Here is a 21714-nt window from a genome sequence, read left to right as displayed (position 1 = left end):
ATGAAAACACATTAGATACACTTCCATTCCAGGGGGACCTGCATTTCTCAAAAAATGTTACTTTGGTTGGTCATTACTCTAACAACTGTGCATCCTTTTGCTTTTTATGGATAATCATTGTTTACTGACGTCAGCCCAATGGAGGGACAAATGAGAATACATCCTAAGTAATAAATCATGATTTATTGAAAAACAGACAACACTGAGAACATGAGATGATCTCACTTGTGTGGAACATAATATATATTTAAAGGTAAAAAGGAGGGTTAAAAACTTTTAAACGGGGTGTGAAAATACAATTTACGATCACAAATAGTTTTATTAAGCCCACCACATAATAAAGCATTACAGGAATAACCTAACTATATTAGAGATAAAAATATAACAATAACAATAAAAAACAGCCTATCACTGAAGATAAACATTAATACAGAAAAGTTATGAAAAATCTACTGTTAAGACTTTAGAAGGTAATATTCCCAACAATCTAAGTGATTTGGGTACTGTGATATTGAAGGAGGTAGTATTAATGTTTGAAGATCCTTTTTAGCCCTATAATGCTAAAATATATTCAGTATATTCGATATACTTCCATAAACCTACTGAACTGTGTTTTCTGAGCCTGTAACATCTAAAGAATCACTCTAAGAGCTTCATTTGCTTTCTAAATCCAGAGGGTTTACTTATTTAGCATCGTGGCAGGTTCAGCGTCTTTAAAAGTGTGATCTCCAATAATTAACAAATCTTTGATTTATAAATAAGTTTATTTATAATGATATTTACATAATAAAAAAACACATGAAACTCACAAGTTATACAAAGAAACTGATGCATAATAAAAACAGCAATATAGACTGACAGACAAAAATTTAAAGGAAGATATAACAAAGAGTTCAATAGCAAATAGACAACTTTACTTCTAAATTTTACCTTGTCACTCACACTGAATTGGAATTGAACAATGGCTCTCTCTTCGGGCGGTTTTAAACTGGAAATTCTGGAAACTGCTAAGTTACGTTTTTTGATAAGAGTTTATAAAGTTAATGACCTATTTCCACACAGTACCCAATGCTGCCTCAATGTGAAGTCACATCCAGTCTGCCCTTGAGTCAGACAGCTTTAAGTAACTTGGTCTGATAAACTAAAAAAGTGTTGCCAATATTTGGCGGATAAATGGGTGTGGCAAGAAGAAAGTACTCAGAGGAAGAGAGCTGGAGCAGGAGTGACCTGGCAGCAGTTTCAAGAGAAGCAAAAGGCAGGAGGAAAGCAATGAAAACATGCACAAGAGTAGGCAGAAGGAACGACCACAACAGTGCAGTAGGGGAAGGAACAGAAGGAGGCCATGGAGCAAGGGAAGGGCTTCTTTAGTTACTATTCACTGGGAAACAACTTAGTGCCAAACAAACTCGTTTTAACCAAAGTATGGAGAGGACCTGGGGGATGTTAGAATATGGAATGCCACCTTTAGATTCAGGTTGAGTTCTTGCTGACATTGGTGAACATCTGCTTCAAATAGCAACAAAATGAAAGCTACAAACCTATCCAGCTGCACTTTTTAAACACAGGAAAAAAGAACTTCAAATGAGACAAGCAAAAACAAGACATAAGCATTGTCAAATAAGGCACATGTAAAAATCTACACACGTTATCCAGTGAAAGACAATATATATATTTGGAGGTAGAAATAATTACAAAAATACTGACATTTCTAAAGCATTAGCATATTTGTTACAAACAATCACCAACTAATCCCCATTCAGAAAACTGTTGTAAAATGATTATTCAACATCTTCAGGACTACCTATTTGTGGCTTCTTAGGAAATTTCATGTGAGCATCTGGAGAGTTCAGTTAGTGGCAAAAAGTTGTCCATACTATGAGAAATGCAATATGGAAATTATAAAAAGTTACAAATGTTCATAAACCCCATGGTCGTCATGATGTAAATGTCCTTGAGTGCACCAAGTTGAGATCTCCTCATCAGTCAGGAACCCATCACGCTCCGTCACAGGCCCATTGACGTCTTCAGTAACGTGGCTATATCTGCTGGCATGGTCCCCTCGTCACCTGCAGATCACAGTGGTATTAAGAGTTTCATAAAACAGCTCATAAAATACAATCTCCTAACTGCTCTTTCTTTGTGAAGTCCTGTTCATTTCTCAAGGTCCAGTTTACTTCAGTATCCCACTAGAAACCTTCTGTGACCCCTGAAAATGTAACCAGGACTACTTTCTCTGTACATGCTGCCAGTATCTTCACCTAGGGCCAGGATTCTGATCTGACAAACACACACAGACAGTCTGGATGGTGTCTAATTTACATAGCGAGTGGTACTTTTCCTATTTTCTAGATAAATGCAAAATATTTATGTTAGAGTCAGTGAAGAAGAAAAAATAACAAAGCCCTTAAATCCCAAGTAAACCAAAAATTTAATTCATACTCTTATTTTTTTCATAAAAAGTATGATTAAGGGCCGGGGATTTAGATCAGTAGTGCTGCCACCTGCCTCACAAATGCAGGGTCCCAAGTTTGATCCCAGGTACCAAAAAGCAAACAAACAAACTATGGTTAAAATAAACCTGTAAAAGACATTAAAAAGACAATGAGGAAAGGTATAAATATGAATAGTACACAACACTAACTCAGACCATTCCACACACAAAATTCTGAGCACAATGCACCAACTGAGGGTTATTAACTAACATAAATTGCTTTTTGTTTATCCAGTGGATGCCCATAATTACAATGGACCCTAGTATTTAGACACTTACAGAACAAATCGCTTAGAATCCACCCATCCCTGATTAATTCAGTCAAGTACTCAGGATGTTTCTGATTTATTATTTGCTGGTTAATGAAAATGTCACAACTGCCAATTCACAAATCCTTGCTGATATGATTTACACCTTTAAACTATGATTAATTTTATAAAACAGATGGGGCTAAAATGCAGCACAACTAATCACTTCTCTCTCAAGTGTACGCTCCTGTTCCAATCTGAATTACAGGAGTACTTTCATGCAGAGAAAGAGTAAAGAGATTCTACTAAACCTAAACATACTAAAGACGTAATAAAATGATATGCAAAGTGTGGTTTCAGAAATACTATGAAAGACATTAAAAGGACAATAGGGAGAAATTTGAATATGGAGAAAATACAGTATCTGGAAATCACTGTTAATTTTCTTTTTCTTTTCTTTTCTTTGGTTTTTTTGAGATAGGGTCTCACTATGTAGTTGAGACTGACCTGGAACTCACTGTGTAGCCCAGGCTGGTCTCGAACTCACAGTGATCCTCCTTCCTCAGCCTCCCGAGTGCTGGGATTACAGGTGTGCGCCACCACACCCGGCAACTTAATTTTCTTGGAGAGAGGAAATTCTGAAAATGCATTGCGATGTTTACACTAATGGTTCAGAAGACAGAAAAAGTGGATGACAACACAAGCACTGCCAATATCACAACTGTTAAAAGCATCATACTTCCATTCACTGTACAATTTCAACATTTCTTGTGTAAAAAAGACATTTAATAATTAAATTAGTCCTTTAAAAAAAACCCACAATCTTCCTTTCGAAGCAGCAGCACCCGCAGGCCTGTTAAATGCTGACCACGGAGCCCCACTCCCGGTGTTTCTCAGGAGCATCCATTCACAGGCTACCAGCATTAGCTGTACAGAGGGGCAGGGTGCCAGCGCAGGAAGGGGCTCTTTTTACCCTGGAACTAGCGAATATTTAAATAATACAAAGTTAAACTTTACAAAACCTAAAACTGTCTTTCAACGGGGTGGAATGAAGGGGAGTCCTTTATTTGAGGGTCCTTTCTAGAGCCCAAGTGCTTCAATCTGCAGAGCTGAAATTACTAAATTTTCAAAAATACATGTGTTATTGCTCTTTCAGTATTTACTAGTCAAATGAAATTAATGTAAATGTTGGGGTTCTGTATGCCACTAAATGTAAATGCAAATGTAAATGTTGGGGTTCTAACTATGCCACTAAAAAGTATTTCATATGCTTCAAACCTTTGGGTTCATAGCTAACAAATTATAACACTGTGGATAAAACTGTATTATCCAAACATAATTTTATTTCTGTGGTATTTTCATGATAGAAATAAGATAAAGGATGGATGAGACAAAATTTTCCCAAATCAAAGTGTTCACATCAAGTCAGGCAAAACTGATCTTAGTGACTGAGCTGAGTGTGTTTACTGTTCCACCATCCTCTGAAACAAGTACACCAGTGAAGAGCTTGGGCCACTATGTGCTGCCCTTGAAATGACGGATTCACAGTTTAATAAATTCTGATGTTTCCGCTTACAGGTAGCTTACCTTCATCTGCTGTGGTCATATCTTGTTCTAGTTTCAATTTCTGTTGATTAATTTTTAGCATGGACTCTTCAATTGTCCCTTGGCTTATTAATTTTATAACTAGTACTTCTCTAAAACAAATACAAGAAATGTCCATTGGTTACTAAGCTTATTTGACACATGTGAAGTACATTGGAGAGTTAAAAAGAGTAAACTGAACAGTATGCTAAAACCTATCCTTAAATTTAAATCTTTTACATTTTTCTGAGCAGTTTATGAGATCCCTTCCTACTGACCTGAGAGGAGAAACATAATTACTTTAAAAATTACAGATACGCCAGGCATGATGGCGCACACCTGCAGTCCCAGGACTCAGGAGGCCGAGGCAGGAGAATCACCCAAGTTCAAGGCCGGCCTGAAATACACAGCGAGGCTCTACCTCAAAAACCCAAAAATAAATAAATAAAATTTACAGATGAAACAGTAGTTCTGTGTGTTAAGAGAAATTACATTAAAAAAAAAAAAAATGCCAGCCTCCCCAGGGTGTCACCAGGGCCAGCTTCTAAACCTAGTAAGTATGTAGCGTTAAAATAAATTTCAACTCAGCCAGGTGTAGTGGCATATATACTTGTACTTGGGAGTTACTGGAGGATTATCATGAGTTCAAGGCCAGCCTGAGCCACACAGTACATTCAAAGCCAGCCTCAAATATATGGTGAAATCCTGTTTCAAAGACCTGAAATAATACAAGTACATTCCAGCGGAAAATACTTACTTAGTTTGGCCTACTCTATGGCATCTATCTTCTGCTTGTTTGTCATTATAAGGGTTGCAGTCAATATCGTGAAGTATAACCACATTTGCTGAAGTCAGATTTATTCCTAATCCACCAGCTTTGGTTGACAATAGAAACACAAAAATATCCATGTCGGTATTAAATTCATCAATGAGATGAATCCTAGAAGATAAATATGTTAGGTTAAATGTCACTAAGAAGTATACAATGTAGTTAAAATCAAAAGCAATCACATCACACGGGAAAGAGACCTGAAAATGTAAACAGGCAATTCTGGAATTAAGAGTTAACTTTGCCTGCAGCTCCATTACTGACAAATCTTCCCAACTTACCAACTCTTTTTTTATTTCTCTGACAATTAACTATTACTTTAATTCAACTATCACTCTTACTGTTACTATTTAATCAAACCATTCAGATTTAATTTTGTCCTATGATCATTTAATTCATCCAAATACTACACATGCAATCTTTAATCTTGAAAGTGTGTTAGCCACTACTGGTGAACAATGTATCTGAATAAGCTGGGACCACAAGATCCACTCATATCAGTGAGAGCTCCTTGGCATGATGTCGCCCTGGCTCTAATGCAGAAAAAGAATGTCTTTCTGGCTGATAAAAATAAATCCGGTATCACTAATTTAAAAGCATTCTTTTAAAAAACTTCTTTAAAAATTAAAAACAAAAGTAATCTTAAAACTGAGAAGACACTACAAAAAAAAAAAAAGAAAACAGGAAGGGCCAGGAATTTAGCTCAGTGGTTCCGCTGCCTGCCTCGCAAGCGCAAAATCCCGAGTTCAATCCCTGGTACCAAAAAAAAAAAAAAAAAAAAGAGAGAGAGAGGGAGAGAGAGAGAGAAGACCCTCTAAACCCTACATGAGTTTTTAAAGAGAAAACTCTACATAATTCTCTTACTTATTCCAAAAGTATACTCATGCCAGGGATTTAGCTCAGTGGTTCTGGTGCCTGCCTTGCAAGCGTAAGGACCTGAGTTTGATCCCCGGTACACACACACACACAAAAGATAAAAATCAAAAGTATACTCATGTGCAAGTCAGAAGAAAAATTAAAAAGAAAATGTATCTCAGGTAAAGCATGATTTTCAATATCTATACATAAGAGTGAAAGCAAAAAAAAAGTCTATCAAATGCTCTAGATATTTAAAATTCTAAAACATGCTATACATGATTTATGTTCTGAATCTAATCAGAAGCATACCTTTCAGATATCTGAGTCTTCCCGTCTAATCTGAGGTACCGATGCTGATGATGTTTTAGGAGAACCTCTAAAATGTCCAGCATCATGGTAAACTGGCTGAATAATACAACTCTGTCGCCCTGTGAAAACAACACACGGATCAGAGATGGAGAACAAAATCATCACACTGCTCAAGGTCCTGACACATCTGAATGAGCAGGAATATTACATCAAGGAGGCGACTGCAGAAAATTCCCTGTGAAAAAGTTACCTAATGATTAAGTGTTCATATTTAATAAATAAAAAATAAATTTCTTGTTTTAGCATATATATATGAATAAATCACCTTAAATTCTAAATGTAAGAGCTCAGTTTTCATTTTAGGGACAAATATTTCCTTTTCATAACAGAAAATGCCACCAATAACTGCATAAATATTATTTAGCTGCTGATCTTACAAATCTAAGCTGTTTTACACAGAAACTACAGCCTTACTAAACAGCAAATGGCATCTTCAAAATTCTAATTTTGAAATAATCACACAAATGACCATCTATGAAGTGACACCTGAAATTTATTTTTAAAAACATCAGTATAGATGCGGTCTACATTTATCCTTCTCTCTGAAGTTCCCCAGAGAGGAAAAGAAGTAATTAGGAAAACGTACACCCAAATATGTCAAGAAAATGTTTAGAATACTAGGTTCTAGAAGAATGGAGAACAGAGATGAAAGCTCTTAGAGTGTCAAAGCATGCCAGCACTGCTGTCCGGTTTAATTAAAGAAAATAAGTACATTCTTTTTTAATACCTTCTGTTTCAGTTCAGACAAGAGGCATCCTAAAGTTCGGAATTTCCCAGAATCCAAAATCAAGTCCATGTCTAACTGGAAGTTGTTAATGTGCCGGTACTGTTTACAAAGGACGTGCAGTTCAAAATCTGTCATGACTTCCATGTCTTCAAAAATCAGGTCGGGGTTGGCCTCACAGTGTGTAGGTTCCTTTTTAATACAAACACAATACACGCCAAGATGACAATAATTTGTAATATGGTCAGAACAATTTAATCACATCTGAAAAAACATCTAGTTCACTGCACACTTTAGTGTAACAGATTTAGCAAAGGAAATTAATATTTGAGATGTAATAAAGGGAAGGAATTCTTACTATTATAGAGCTAGCATACCGAATAGTTACAGATGAAACAGTATCTAGAATTTGGCTCAAAATAATCCTGGGGAAGGGCCCTAGGGGTAGAGATGAAACAGTATCAATATTGAGTGTGAAAGTGGATGAAGATTACATAAGCAGAGGGTTTCATTATGTAATTTTCTTTATTTTTACACGTTTGAAGTTCTCCTTAAAAAGTTTAAAATAACCAACAAAAATTAAAACAATGAACAATGCACTGAATGCAAAGATCTATAATACAAAATAAGGATCAAGAGCTAAAGGACAATGAGGCAAAAAATAAGAGTAAACTAAGAAGGCAAGTACAATAAAGAAGAAAGAAAAGGGATACAGCTGCGTGTCACTAATAAGGACATTTTGGAATTCTAAAAAATTATGGAAGTCTAGTCAGGAAATAAGAAATCTCTCCTGTGGAGAGCGAAAGCACAAACATGTTAGGCTTTGCTGGTGAGATGTGTGTTGTGACGACTCTGCCTTGGGGCTTGGCTGTGTTACAGCACAACTTAATTTTATAAACAGTCACTGCTTCAGAGACCTAGACTGCTGACTTCTGATCTAGATTATAAGTCTGTTTGGCCCTCTGTCCTTCAAATTACCTTGAACTTTGTCTTACAGAATTGTTTTGGGCACTGGAGGTGTTGCCCAGTGGTTTGTATGGAGCCTGCCTAATATGAATGCGACCCTAGGTTTGATGCCCAGCAATGCAAAAAAAGCTGCTTGTAATTATGAAGCTGAAGGATGAATATGCCCAGCGGTTCAGCATCTAACTCAGCCTCACTTGCTCTCCCCAGTGCACAGTGCCAACCTTACCTTTAGCATCAGCTGAGACATTTCCTTGAGCTTCTCAGCTGTGTAATACTGCCGATGTAATAAAGGGTGATTGGCCATTTTCCTCAGCTGCATCATGACATTGCACATTTCTGTATTTTTCTCTGATTGAAAGAGGATACATTTAAACAGAATATTCAAGCTGTTAGCAATGGTTTGAAATGTGTCTATATTTTAAAGTTCTAAAATTATTTCTTCAAATCCCAACTTATTTTTTAAAATGAGTAAATATGACTAAACAAAATGCAGCCCCAGTACAAGATTATTTCTTACACAAAATTCTGAAAGGCAACTTTTACCTAAGTTATTGATAGATTTTTTTAATCTGTTGAAAAGACCCAAGTAGAGTTGCTCCTGCTTCTCTGACATTGCACACAACTCAATTTGATCTTTCTTGGGGGGCAACTGCTTCAGAACCTGAGAGGGGAAAAATAGTTTAAGATGGTATTTTTAATAAAAAGGAGAATTTTAAAAAATTATCATGAGCGAAAACATGTGTATAGTTACCTCTTCCTTCACTCTCCTGAGAATAAATGGCTTTATAATTTGTTTTGCATGTGCTATTCTCTCCTTTTCATATATACTCTGCTCATCTGCTGGTTTCTAAGCAAAATAAAAACATCCTTTTAGAAATTATTCATTTAAATTATAACGATACTATACAAAATGAAAATCTTTTGATTATAATCTAGCTAGAAATTCATGCTTGAATTCTGGGCTGCAGTCCACTTACTTTGAGCTGTCAAGATACAGACGCATGTGCTATACTGAGATAATGAATCAGAACCACACGAGGCTGGTGCTCAGAACTAACCATTAACCAAGTCAACAGACCTCATGAAATAAAAATGTTTGTGCATGTAGAAGAGTAAGGGAATTTTGTGGAAAATGGTCCCAAAAGAAACTTAGGGATGCCTGATATAAATCATGTAGACTAAGATGGGTTGGTACTTAGACAAAACTTTGCAAAAACTCAATTTGCAAAAACAAAATGTTAAAAAACTGTTAATTTGGGAAAATTAAAAAGTAAAATTTTATTCAAAGACATGAGGGGGGAGGGCTTCCACATTTTAGGAACTGGAACTAGGGAAGTACTACAGTTCTATACATAAAGTCTGCCCATCTAGTTAAAAAACTGGACATTAAGTGGAAAGAATTCACGAAATGTTGAAAGGGCAAAGAGTGAGGTCCTGAGTTCAATCTCTAGCACACACACAAACAAACAAACAAAAGCAATTAGATGGGCACAGCGGTGCTTGCCTGTTATCCCAACCATGCTAGAGACTGTGGCAGAAGGATCAGGAGTTTGAAGTCACTGGGCAATTAAGCAAGACCCTGTCTCAAAATAATAAAAAGTGCTGGGGATACAGCTCAGTGCTACAGTACTCCTGGGTTTGATTCCCAGGTGTTTTTGTTTTGTTTTGTTTTTTGAGACAGGGTCTCACTATGTAGTTGAGACTGACCTGGAACTCACTAAGTAGCCCAGGCTGATTTCAAACTCACAGTGATCCTCCTGCCTCAGCCTCCCAAGTGCTGGGATTACAGGCATGCGCCACCATGCCTGGCTCTTTTTTTTTTTTTTTTTTTTTTTGGGGGTTGGTTGTTAGTCTGTAGTGAAAGAAAATCATGGAAAATTCTTTAAAAAGGTGATCTGGGAGAGTCAGAATTTATACAAACATTTGTATACTGAAAAAAGTGTTTATAAACTTTTACTTCAAAACATACAGATATTTTCTGGATATACTACCTTTGCTCAGTTCTACCCCACCTATTTACCTGACCACAAAGATGCCATGATCTAGCTTTCTCTATGTCATAGATCTGACTTTCCATCAATTTAAAGTTGTCATATTTCAGAAAATGAGGATATTAAAAATCTACAAATTTTAGACATTAAGGAAGTCATTTTATGCATAATATATTGGCTGATTTCTGAACTGATCCAAATACAGGAACATGAACTATTTAACTTATTTCATAGAGCAAGTAAAGTACACCACGAGAACAACAAAGACAAACAGAAAAATTGCCCAACTAAAACACAAAGTAACATGTATGTATGCTTACGGTCTTTGAAGAAAACATTCTTCGTATTTCACTGGTACTACTACTAAACATATGTGGCATAACAAAATTCAACAGTGACATGAGTTCTAACAGATTATTCTGCACAGGTGTGCCTGTGAGCAGTAATCGGTTATTTGCCTATAAATGAAGATAAAATTTACATTAGTTTTTTTTTTTTTTTTTTGGTACCAGGGATCGAACTCAGGACCTTGCACTTGTGAGGCAGGCACAGTGCTACTGAGCTAAATCCCTGGCCCAGACTTTTTAAAAAAAATTTTTAAGACACATTCCCTTTTTGCCTATCTTGCCCAGGGAGAAGTAAAGGAAGAGAGGGGAGGATAATTAAAACCATTATTAATAATCTAACATTCTGTGATGATCAGCTAGGAATTTAGATACTTGGTGTCTGCAATCATCACTTACTATATTATGGAGGAATGCTAAAACTATTGGTCTTATAGTGTAAGTAGGTAACATGGGCCCTTGGATCACTTTTACAAAGTGATGAAAGATAAACTATATGTGATATTTATTTACCACATTAAACAAGGGTTGATAAACTGAGGCACATGGGTGATGAGTTAAGAGGTAACAATCTTTTTAAAGTATGGTTAAAAAAACCCACAAAGAATATGTGATAGAGATGACATGACAGGGCCCACAAAGTTTAAAATATTCACTATCTGGCTTTATACAAAAAAAGTTTCCTGACTCCAGACATAAAATACTATATACATCAAAATTACATAATCTAAAATTTTATCACAGATTGGAAAAATTTACAAAACATACTCTTACATTAATTGTCATAAGGTGCTGGTAGCGGATGGAGCCCATATTCTTTAGCATATGGCCCTCATCAAAAATTGCATAATTAAGTTTCAGACGTCGAAACAGACTGCGGTCATCAGAGCTGCTGATTGCGCAATTATACCTGTCATCAAGAAAACCAAGAGAAGAAACATCTCTTAAAGGTTATACCTGTTAGGAGTTTCAAGCCTAGTGATATGTAAACTTTTTTAAAAAATCATTTTTATTTATACATTTCTAGTAGCTAGTCCCTAGAGGACAACATTAGACATGGTTAGTATTCAAATAACTATTGTACTTATGTATTCTAACAATTATTGATGTACAAGTAACCAAGTTATAAAAACTATGATACATAATGAAAAAAATGTTATAATTAGACTTCTACATATATGGGAAGAGGTCATGTTGGGTGTAACGCACAAAAAATCTAGTGCTGTTATACTATTCAGTATCTTTATTTTAAAAAGCAGAAAAAAGAATACAAAGCTAAAACATGTTTGGTTTTAAAATATGAACTAATGAAGTAGACCTGAGAAGTAACAGTTAATAGTTCAATACTATATATATGGAATGTTTTATTAAGATGAATTTTAGATGAATTCTTTCAAGGATGGACTCTTAGAGAAGAAAGCAAAAGGGAAACGTAATAACAGTTGAACAGAGCTTTAAATAAACCATATAGTAAATGCAGCAGAGATAAAAAAAAATACAGTAAATATTTAACTTATAATATTGCTTTTTATATGGCAAGAGACATATTGCCAAGAACAAAAGGATAAGCTCATGTGAACTGAAAGGGAATAATCTGAGGGAAATCAATGGGGATGTGTCTGAGTGAAATACATTTTTAAACATTCACATTATTTTTGATCACCCTGCATAAGAGCCTTAAATTCTGCACCAGATATTTATACCACACAGTTGACCACCAAAAACAGTTTAAGAGTCTCAATTTATATATATCTGTATCTATATCTATATCTATATGTACCTATATATACCTATCTATATCTATATACATTTTTTTGGTGGTACTGGGGATTGAACTCAGGACCTTGTGCTTATGAAGCAGGCACATCGCCACCGAGCTAAATCCCTGGCTCTGAGTTATATTTTTGACACCTATTCTGCTCTAACGCTAACTCAAATATTTCATTCAGAAATGGGTTTCATTATACTTATTATGAATAGGTATTTATAAGTTTGAAATATAAACCATTTTTGTGGGGCATCTCGAAATACTTTCTGCTTAACTGAAGTCCTGTTATGACGCCATGCTTTCAGTTAAAGTAAGCAAAAGCACGGTGAGCTGAAACACTGGCAATAACACTCTAGAATGGCATGACATGCCAATGAAACACTGCCTTCACCAAAACATAACTCATTCCATTACTTTTAGTACACAATTCGTAACACAAACTTTCCTAAATATTAATGATATGTATAGAATATATATTTGTCTGTATACAATATATATTTTTGTTGCATTTAGGAGCTGTAACTATCCCATTCCCAATACTTACGTAGTTACAATTACATTATAATCTTCATATTTATTATGAATGTTAAATCTAATTTGTTTACGCTCTTCTTGAGAACCTAGAAGTTAAAAACAATACACACACTGATTGTATTTATTGTGTATTTTCATTGTGAAGACAGCCCCAAGTTAAACCAAATGATGCTGCCTTACCGTAGTAACAGAGCACATTTAAAGTAGGGCACCACAAGTTAACTTCCCTTAGCCAGTTATCTGTGAAACAAGACAGATGACTCATGTCTGTTACATAGCCTTTGTTCATGAAGTCAAACACCGCATTGTAACATTTTATAAATATAAATTACACATTGACTTTGCTTTTATTCCTTGTGATTAAAGTGACCTTTAGGTTCTGAAGAGCTATAGAATGAGGGACAAAGGGCAGAGAACCAATTATTATGATTATTAACTTTCTATTTCCAGAGATTTTTCCTTCTATATTCATATGCACAGGTATTTTTCTCAGCCCAAGTCAACATCAATTGAGAAAGAATGGAATTGTAGAAAAGTAATTTGAGTAGAGATTATCTACATACTTTTAGATAAACTAAGTATTTATAAAGTTAAAATTATTTGATTACTCTTACTCTTGAAAATAATTTTAAAGTACTATGCAATCAAAATAAATGATCTGATCAGGCTCATGATCTATAACATTATCTGAATAATTGAATCCTATTTATTTTCTGAAAAAGACTGCCAATATAATCAAGCACAAATTGTACATACATACAAAGAGAAAAAACAAGGGTTCAACAAAAATTAATATTCATCTTCACAAACACACACGTGTGCAAACACACACATGCACACACTTCTACCTACATAAAACACTATAAAGTCAAAGACAGTTGTCTCGACTATTACAAACCTATAGTTGAAGCTGGGACCACGATCAGATGAGGACCTTTATTGCCTTCCTGGTAGAGGTATGCCAGGAATGCAATGGCTTGAATAGTTTTGCCTAGACCCTAAAATTAAAAGTTCAAAAGATAATACATAAAATTTAAGTAAGAAATAATTTTTGAAAGCCTAAAAGAAAAAAAAAAGAATTATTTCTGTGCTATATTCATTTTTGATTTCCCATAATTCAATTTAGAATTTCTACTATATTCACAATTCTCAAATGATAGCTAGAATGATTACAATCTCCAAATGACACTGTAACTTACTTTAATGAGCACACTGGATGAATCTGAACTGCTGTTTTATACATAGCACACATTAATATAGAGGAATTTTTGTATTGCATAACAAAGAACTTATTTTTACTTATAGCTTACATATGACAAACATTAAACGCACAAGGGAGGAACTGAACATTACGACCCATAACTACCTAGAGTTAAACATATGGCTACTCTATCATGCTGCAATTTCATTCTCTTTTTTTGGTACCAGGGATTGAACTCAGGACTTGTGCTTGTGAGGCAGGCACAGTGCCACTGAGCTAAATAAATCCCCAGCCCTGCAGTTTCATAATTTAAGAATAAACTGTGGTGTGGACTATCATACTACACAGTAATGAGAAAAGAAAGACTACCAATACATGTAAGAAGCACACTAAATCTCTAATACTATACAGCACCAAATGAATCAAAACCAAATACTAAATCCTGCATTTACTCTATACTTACAAAAAAAAAAAAATCTGGTACTAGGTGTAAGAAGCACACTAAATCTCTAATACTATACAGCACCAAATGAATCAAAACCAAATACTAAATCCTGCATTTACTCTATACTTACAAAAAAAAAAAAAATCTCTGGTAATAGGTGTCAGAATAGTGGTGGGGATAATAGTTGGAAAGGAATATAATCTTCTGGAATGATGGAAATGCTGTTCTGGGTGGTGGATACATGCAAAAATTCATTAACGTGTATATTTATGCATTTTGCAATAAGCAAATTTGACTTCAGCAAAATTGGAATTTAAAAAAAAGCAAAGTCTGCTGAGGGCAAGTATCCGTGGGGGACTAAATGTTACCTACCTGCTATAGACTGAAATGTGTGTCTCTCAATACTAAAGCTCCAGTGTGCAGTGTGACTGTGCTTTAGGAAAAGGGCCTCTTGAGGAAATTAGATAAGGTAATGGGGTGGTACCCTAACTCAATCTGACTGGTATCCTGACAAGAAGAGAAATACCAGGGATGGGTGCACAGAGAAAATGACACTTGAGGACATGAAACAACAGGCTGTCTACAAGGCAAGAGAGAGGCCTCATAAGAAGAAACCAAAACACCCAGCAGCTTGACCTTGAAATTTCAAGGTCAAGAAATTGAAAATTCAAGAAAAAATAAATTTCTGCTGCTTATTCAGTCTGTGATATTTTTGTTACCACATCCCTCAATGACTAAGCCAACTTAAAAATAATACACTTTAAGGCAGGTGGTCCCTCCTAGCACTCTAGGAGGCTGAGGCAGGAACATACAAATTCTTCGCTCAGTATGAATAACCTGACACAGCAAGATACTGTCTCAAAGAAAGAGAGAGAGCAAAAGAGAGAGGGAGGGAAACAGAGAGGGAGGACTGGGATTATAGTTTATTGCAAATGCCCTAGATTCAATTCCCAGTATTCCCGAAGGGGTAAAAAAAAAGTGCTTTTCAGGTAACACAAATAATTTCTCTCTCACACACACACATTATTTTTTTATGACACCAGACACAATCTTAGGATATAGAAATCCTCTACCTACCTACCTACCTATCTATCTATCTATCTATCTATCTATCTTTCTGTATTTTTCCCCCAGTACTGGGGATCGAACTCAGGACCTCACACTAATGAGGCAGGTACGGCACCACTGAGCTATATCCCCAGCCCAAAATGATCTATATTTTATTAATACTAGTTCTGAGAGATTAGATCATCTGGCAAGGATGTGACAAATGATGAAAGGTGAAGCTGGGACTGGTTATGATTACCTTTCCCACAGCAAGAACAAGTACCTGACACCCATAGTTAAGGAAGGAGAGGTTTAATTGGTTCATGACTTCAGAGCATCAGTCCAAGGTAAGCTGGCTATAAAACAGAAACTTCATGGTAGAGGTGTCTGTGGAGCAAAGGTGCTTACTTCACAGTAGTGGGTAAGCAGAGCAGAAGGGAAGAGTATCAGTGAAAGGTGTGGCCTCAAAGCTACACCGCAATGACCCACCTCCTAACAGCACATTCAGCTATGGACATTGTGGGTTAATCCACCAGTAAGTATGGCACCTCATGATTCAATCACCTATGCAGCAGTTTCTTAATCCAGCCTGGCTGACAATTAAGATTAAATGGACTCAAAGCCTAGGTCTGATTCTCAAGTCCAGTTATACAACTACAATGCTCTTTATTCCGTATCTCATTTCTATAAAGTATTTTGAAATTCTGTATTACTTTTCTATTAGATAAATATGAACAACATCTTGGTTTTATTGAGAATGAAGTAAGTGTAGGAATATGTCTTAACAATGCTAAAAACTACTTTCCTAGGAGTTAACAAGAAAACCAGTGTAGTTATCTTTGTTACTTTTTTTGGGGGGGGAACCAAAGTACAATTTAAAACATGTAGTCAATAGACATTTATCCACTGAACATGGCATACTTAAATATTTTTACAAGTAAAGATGAAGTTAGTGTTAGATTAAAGGACTGAGCACTAACAAACATGTGAGCTTAGCTTTAAGAAATATGATTTGGTAAAAAATAGACTCTGAAGAAAACTAATAATAAAATGGCTAGAATGATATTGCTCATATATACAATTTATTTTAAAAAAAGGACAGGATCTGTTACATTAAAATTTTAAAAGCAGATTAAAAAAGCACATGTGCAATACAATGTCACTTAGTATTACATATATATTTAAATATATACATGTATACATACATATACCTGCACAACAAAATGATCTAGAAAGACATCAAACTATTTTTAAGATTGTGGGTGGCTTCGATTTTCTTCTTCCTATTTTTATGTAATATTTAATTTTCAACACATATTTATTAACTTAATAATCAGAAAGGCAATAAACCTATTTTCATTTTAGGGAAGAGTAAAGAAGGCTAAAACTAAAAGAGTCAACAGAAAACAGAGGGGTGAGCTGGGTATAGGGATGCATGGCTGTAATCCCAGCACTATGGGAGGCTGAGGCAAGGAAAACTGCAAGTTTGAGCCCATCCTTGGCAACTTAGTGAGAATCTGTCACACACACAAAAAAAGTCTGGAGATGTAGCTCAATAACACACACACACACACACAGATGACACAAGGTAAATGCTAAAATGAGAACAGCTTAAATGACAATGGCAAGGGAAGATGTCATGTTTTAAATGACAGCAAGGAAGACTTTCAGTAACAATAAGATAGCCCAGAGTAATGGAAATACACTTACCATTTCATCTGCCAAAATGCCATTAAGTCCATGCTTATGTACCAATGCCAGCCAATTCAAACCAACTTTCTGGTAGGGCTTGAGTGACAAACTGGTAAGAAAAGAGTTAACCAAATATTATAGATTTATACTTTTATTCATTTTCTATACATCATTCTCATGCGAGACTTGGGTTTACATGAACACAAAAAATGCAATACCCATATTTAGCCTTACCTTTTAACATACCGTTACAAGCTATGTACATCTATTTTAAAAAATTCAAAGCATATTCATTTTTAATCTTCTCAAATTTTATTCTGGATTTGTTGAATTACTTCTTCTGGTAATATAAATATATAAAATAATTCCATATTTGACCATAGCGTAATGCTACCAAATTAATTCCATAAATGAGCACAATATTAACAATTAATTATAGCATATCACCAAACAAATTTATCCTAGAAAACTGAGTTCTACTGATTTGATTTTTAGCACATTAAGGAACTTATAGGACAAAATCCACAAACATAATTTGTGGTTTTGTCAGGCTGATATAATGCATCCTTTCTGTATGGGTACCAATCACCCCTACATCAGTAGTATGTTTAACTCTAGATTATATAGGCCTAGGGTATGTTAATACGTGTTTCATGCACAAATGTGCACTTGCTAAACATCAATGAGCACCACTGAGTAGAAAATAACATGTACGTGTCAATACCTTATTATTCAATACCTTGGAAACACATGAACTAGTCCCTCAAAAAGACTTATTTATATAGGAGAGTTACAATAAATTTAAAATTTATTTTCAAATGTTTCAAGTGGTAAAATTGCATTTATTTATTGAACACCTCTATAGAAACACAGCCATCACTTTTTCAGATATCATCTCATTAACTTTTTAAGCATCCTATAACATAGCTATTGTCATCATTTTAAACAGATTAAAAATAAAACCCTCAATCTTCAATAATCTGCCTGAGATTTTATAGCTACAGACATGAAGGCTAAGATTTAATTTAGGAAGTCAATTTCACTCCTAAGCTTATTCCCATATTCCCTAGGACATCACACACCCCATATTAACCTATAAACACAGGACTCGGCTAAGACTCCCATTCTCCAGCTTTTATCATGTCCCCTTAACTTCCTCTTGTATTTGGTCTGTACCTAGAGAAGAGGTCAGGACATAACTAAGGCACATAAGTGGGGGCTGGTGTGGTTGAAAGATGTCCACCTTAAATAAGAATCTAAGATTCTGTCGGGTAGGTAATGTATAAACTTTCTTTTTTTAAAAAAAATAAAAGTATAGGTAGAAGAAAAATAACCAGTCTTTCTAGAATCTTCATAGTTGTTTTGCTGTATTAACAAAATGTCCTGGGCAGGGATTTAGCTCAGTGGTGCCACCACGTGCCTCACAAGCACAAGGTCCTGAGTTTAATCCCCAGTACCAAGAAAAAAAAATATATATCCTTTGCCTTCTTAGCCAATATTATTTCTTTGCTACTGCAAAAACAAAAATCTTACATATGCAAAGATTTCTAGGGCTTAGAGATCATATAGCCCGAGGCCACACAGCTACAAATCTGGGTCTACAGCAAGAGAACTTGAAGCTCCTTTCTTCAGCACTACATAACAAAAATAGAAAAGATCTCTCTGACCACCCCACCACTGAATTCTCCATTATTTTTCTGGGTCCTTCTCAATACACTAGTGTTTAGTTATCTTTTACACACAAAGCTGACACTTCATGAAAATGAAACTTGATAAGGTAGGCACAGCACATCATTTGTAAATGAACCTGTGGTCCAACGTGCTGTCCCAAAGTCCAACCTATCACAAATACCTCAGAAATATTCTTGACCAACAAAAATGATGGAAACGTATCACTAACACATTGAGATTATTAAATATTTATAGATATCAAATTTGAAGAAGCAGTGAGAAAAAGCATCTACTGCAAGTTTTCATTAAAATAATGATTTGCTCACAAAACATTGTTAAAGTAATTTGATTAGGATATTAATAACCTTACTATATTGAATTATTTGTTGAAAAAATATGTAGGTGTGAATGTACTGGTAAATTTGCTCCTCTTCCTAGATATCCTTAAGTTACAAATACCTTTGTATTTTAGTATCACAAAAGTACTACCTGTTACAGGTACTTTGGACTGTAAAAAGATCAATGAAAATGCAATTCTGAAAAAGACATTTTGGATTCAAGTTATTAGACAAATTTTAAAAACAGAGTAGCTATAAGATGTAGGGATTTGCAACAGATTAATAAAGAAAATGTATTTATACATAATGGAGTACTACTTTGCCATAAAGAAGGATAATTTGAGTCATCTATAGGAAAACAGATGCATCTTAAGGCCATAATGTGAAGTGAAATAAATCAGACATACAAGCTCAAACATTACATAGCTTTTCTTATATGAGAAACCCAAACTCGTAATACAAAGAGCAAAATAAAAGATAAGAAACAAGGAGACAGATTGTTTACAAATGGGTAGGAAATCTAGAGGTGGAGGGAGGGGGGAGTAAGGAGAATGGAAATAAAAAGAATTAAGACATATTACATATGTACCAATGCCTCATGATGACAATCTTGATGTACTACAAACATAGTTGGGAAAAAATAGAGAGATTTGGTCAGGTCTTTTTAACTAAGAACTTTTCTGAAGAATGTCTGACAAGCCATCTTTAAACTGATGCTGTTCTTACCTACTAAGGAAAACAAAAGGATTTCTGAGATCATTAAGATGAGGCAGCAGGTTACTCTGAAGTTACTTGTTAGGGGAAATTGGATTTATGTTCCTTGACACAGAAACTAGTTTCAAAATTATTTTCTTTTTTTTTTCCCTATTAAGTTGATTGGTACATTTTAGGTATACAGTACAGTTACATTCATAATTGGGCACTTGTACCTTTACATGACAGATCTTGGTTCTTATTTTTTTCCCCATTCCCTTGCCATTCCTTCAAACCTTCCATCTCTCCCTATTTACAAAGACTGTTTCCCTTTTTTCCTTCCATATTTCCCTTTTCCCCATCTCTCCCATTTCTCCTACCCTTTTTCTTCCTATTTTACATTATCAATTATACAATCTGATCCTCATTTACACTTTTAGTTTCTTACACCAGGAAACAATTTGGTATCTGCATGTTTGTCCTATTTATTTCACTTAAGAGTATGGCCTCCAAATTGATTTCAAAGGTGAGAAATACCCGGAACAGAAACAGCAGTGTAATCTGATGTGCTTATTCTGAGCTTAAAGTGTGGAAATTCAGGATGAGAAAGACTTGTCTGGAGTGGTTCGCCAAGTTAAAGGTGCTACTTGCCCTGAACTGTGAGTGACATGATTGCTGAAAATACGAGTGCATCAGGGGTTCTAATATGAGTACTCAGCTGAAGTATTTACAGTCCAGCACTTGAGTCAGTCAGACTGTCACCACGTGGGGCTCACTTACACTCATGCATGTCAAGTGGGCTCACAGCTGGGCACAGAACCAACAGGATGGGGAATCTGTCCTGCCAAGTTCAGGATAAGATTAGAATCTTGCTAGATTTAAGTAGGACAGGACAGAAGGGCAGGACACATGGGACTAATACACTGTATACAGATCACGTGAGAAATCTTTTGTGATAAAACACTTTAAAGCTGGTAAATTCTGTACTAACTGCTAAAGCCTTAGAGATGACTCCATCTGTGATAAGCATTCTGAGTTTTCTCTCCCTTTTCTTCACTATATTTAACATTTTAAAATAAAAACTGTATAATGGTTTTGAGGTATAGACCAGAAATTTTATTTTCCTCTACAAACTTTTATCTTCTGTTGAGATAGGGTATCAGTATGTAGCTCAGGCTGGGGTCTCACTATGTAGTCCAGGCTGGCCTCAAACTCCCAGTGATCCTCCTGCCTCAGCCTGCCAAGTACTGAGGTTACAGGCAGGAGCCAACACACATGGCCATCTAGAAAGACTACCTTTAGCAGGAGTTCTGGAATATCTATCTCTCAAAGGCAAATTTTCTCCTATCATAATTCACATAAACCTGCAATGCAGACTGAACAATTAACATTAGTACTGCTTCAAAGCATACTGTACTACAAAGACTTTATTCTGCAAAGGGAAGGACCCAAGGATTTGGGGGGCAGCTCATTGGCAGAGCACTTGGGGAGTATGTGCAAAGCCCTGGTTCAACACAAACATGATGAGATACTCACTAGGACCGCCTATGCTTGTGTGTGCTAATACACTGCCTGGCCAGTACACCAAATAAAAACTGCTTATGCAACTCATAGTGGTTGAAAACAGAAACCAAGACAATAAATTCCACCCCTAAAAGTTCACTTAAGTAAACTCTGAAGAAATGACCTCTATAGGCTTTGGAAGTTGTACTTTGGATTAGATCCCCTGAGTACTTAAAAAAAATTTCCCCCCTTACCTATTAAATGTCTTAAAAACAAAAACCAAAAAACAACAAAAGCCCTCAGTCTAATGAAAAGGATAGTGTATTACCAGATCATACTATTTACAACTTCGTGAATATGGGTTTAAGAGAAAAAAAATTTAAGTGATGCAATAAAGCATTTGATTTTTAAAATCCAA

At 35.4% G+C, this 21714-nt stretch overlaps 1 protein-coding gene across 2 annotated transcripts in view; it reads right to left on the bottom strand.

Annotated features, from left to right (window-relative positions):
• Positions 1-288: 288 nt before the first annotated feature.
• The window catches only part of Smarcad1 (SWI/SNF-related, matrix-associated actin-dependent regulator of chromatin, subfamily a, containing DEAD/H box 1), a 64062-nt gene continuing 42636 nt past the window's right edge, over positions 289-21714 (bottom strand). Inside the window, exons 10-23 of one of the 2 annotated variants that reach the window (XM_010643689.2) lie at positions 17110-17200; positions 13605-13704; positions 12887-12946; positions 12717-12792; positions 11179-11314; positions 10381-10518; positions 8821-8916; positions 8613-8730; positions 8296-8417; positions 7107-7295; positions 6320-6438; positions 5081-5263; positions 4327-4436; positions 289-2066 (exon numbers count right to left, since the gene is read on the bottom strand). In XM_010643689.2, coding sequence (XP_010641991.1) covers positions 2005-2066; positions 4327-4436; positions 5081-5263; positions 6320-6438; positions 7107-7295; positions 8296-8417; positions 8613-8730; positions 8821-8916; positions 10381-10518; positions 11179-11314; positions 12717-12792; positions 12887-12946; positions 13605-13704; positions 17110-17200 — 1600 coding nt within the window. In that variant the 3' untranslated portion in view covers positions 289-2004. The remainder of the gene's footprint in view (positions 2067-4326; positions 4437-5080; positions 5264-6319; positions 6439-7106; positions 7296-8295; positions 8418-8612; positions 8731-8820; positions 8917-10380; positions 10519-11178; positions 11315-12716; positions 12793-12886; positions 12947-13604; positions 13705-17109; positions 17201-21714) is intronic. The other variant, XM_033757843.1, reaches the window with a different exon arrangement.

Source organism: Fukomys damarensis, unplaced genomic scaffold (assembly GCF_012274545.1).
Source record: "Fukomys damarensis isolate Sample0158 unplaced genomic scaffold, DMR_v1.0_HiC HiC_scaffold_32, whole genome shotgun sequence".
NCBI classification, from domain to species: domain Eukaryota; kingdom Metazoa; phylum Chordata; class Mammalia; order Rodentia; family Bathyergidae; genus Fukomys; species Fukomys damarensis.
This window is presented reverse-complemented; position numbering and strand designations above follow the sequence as displayed.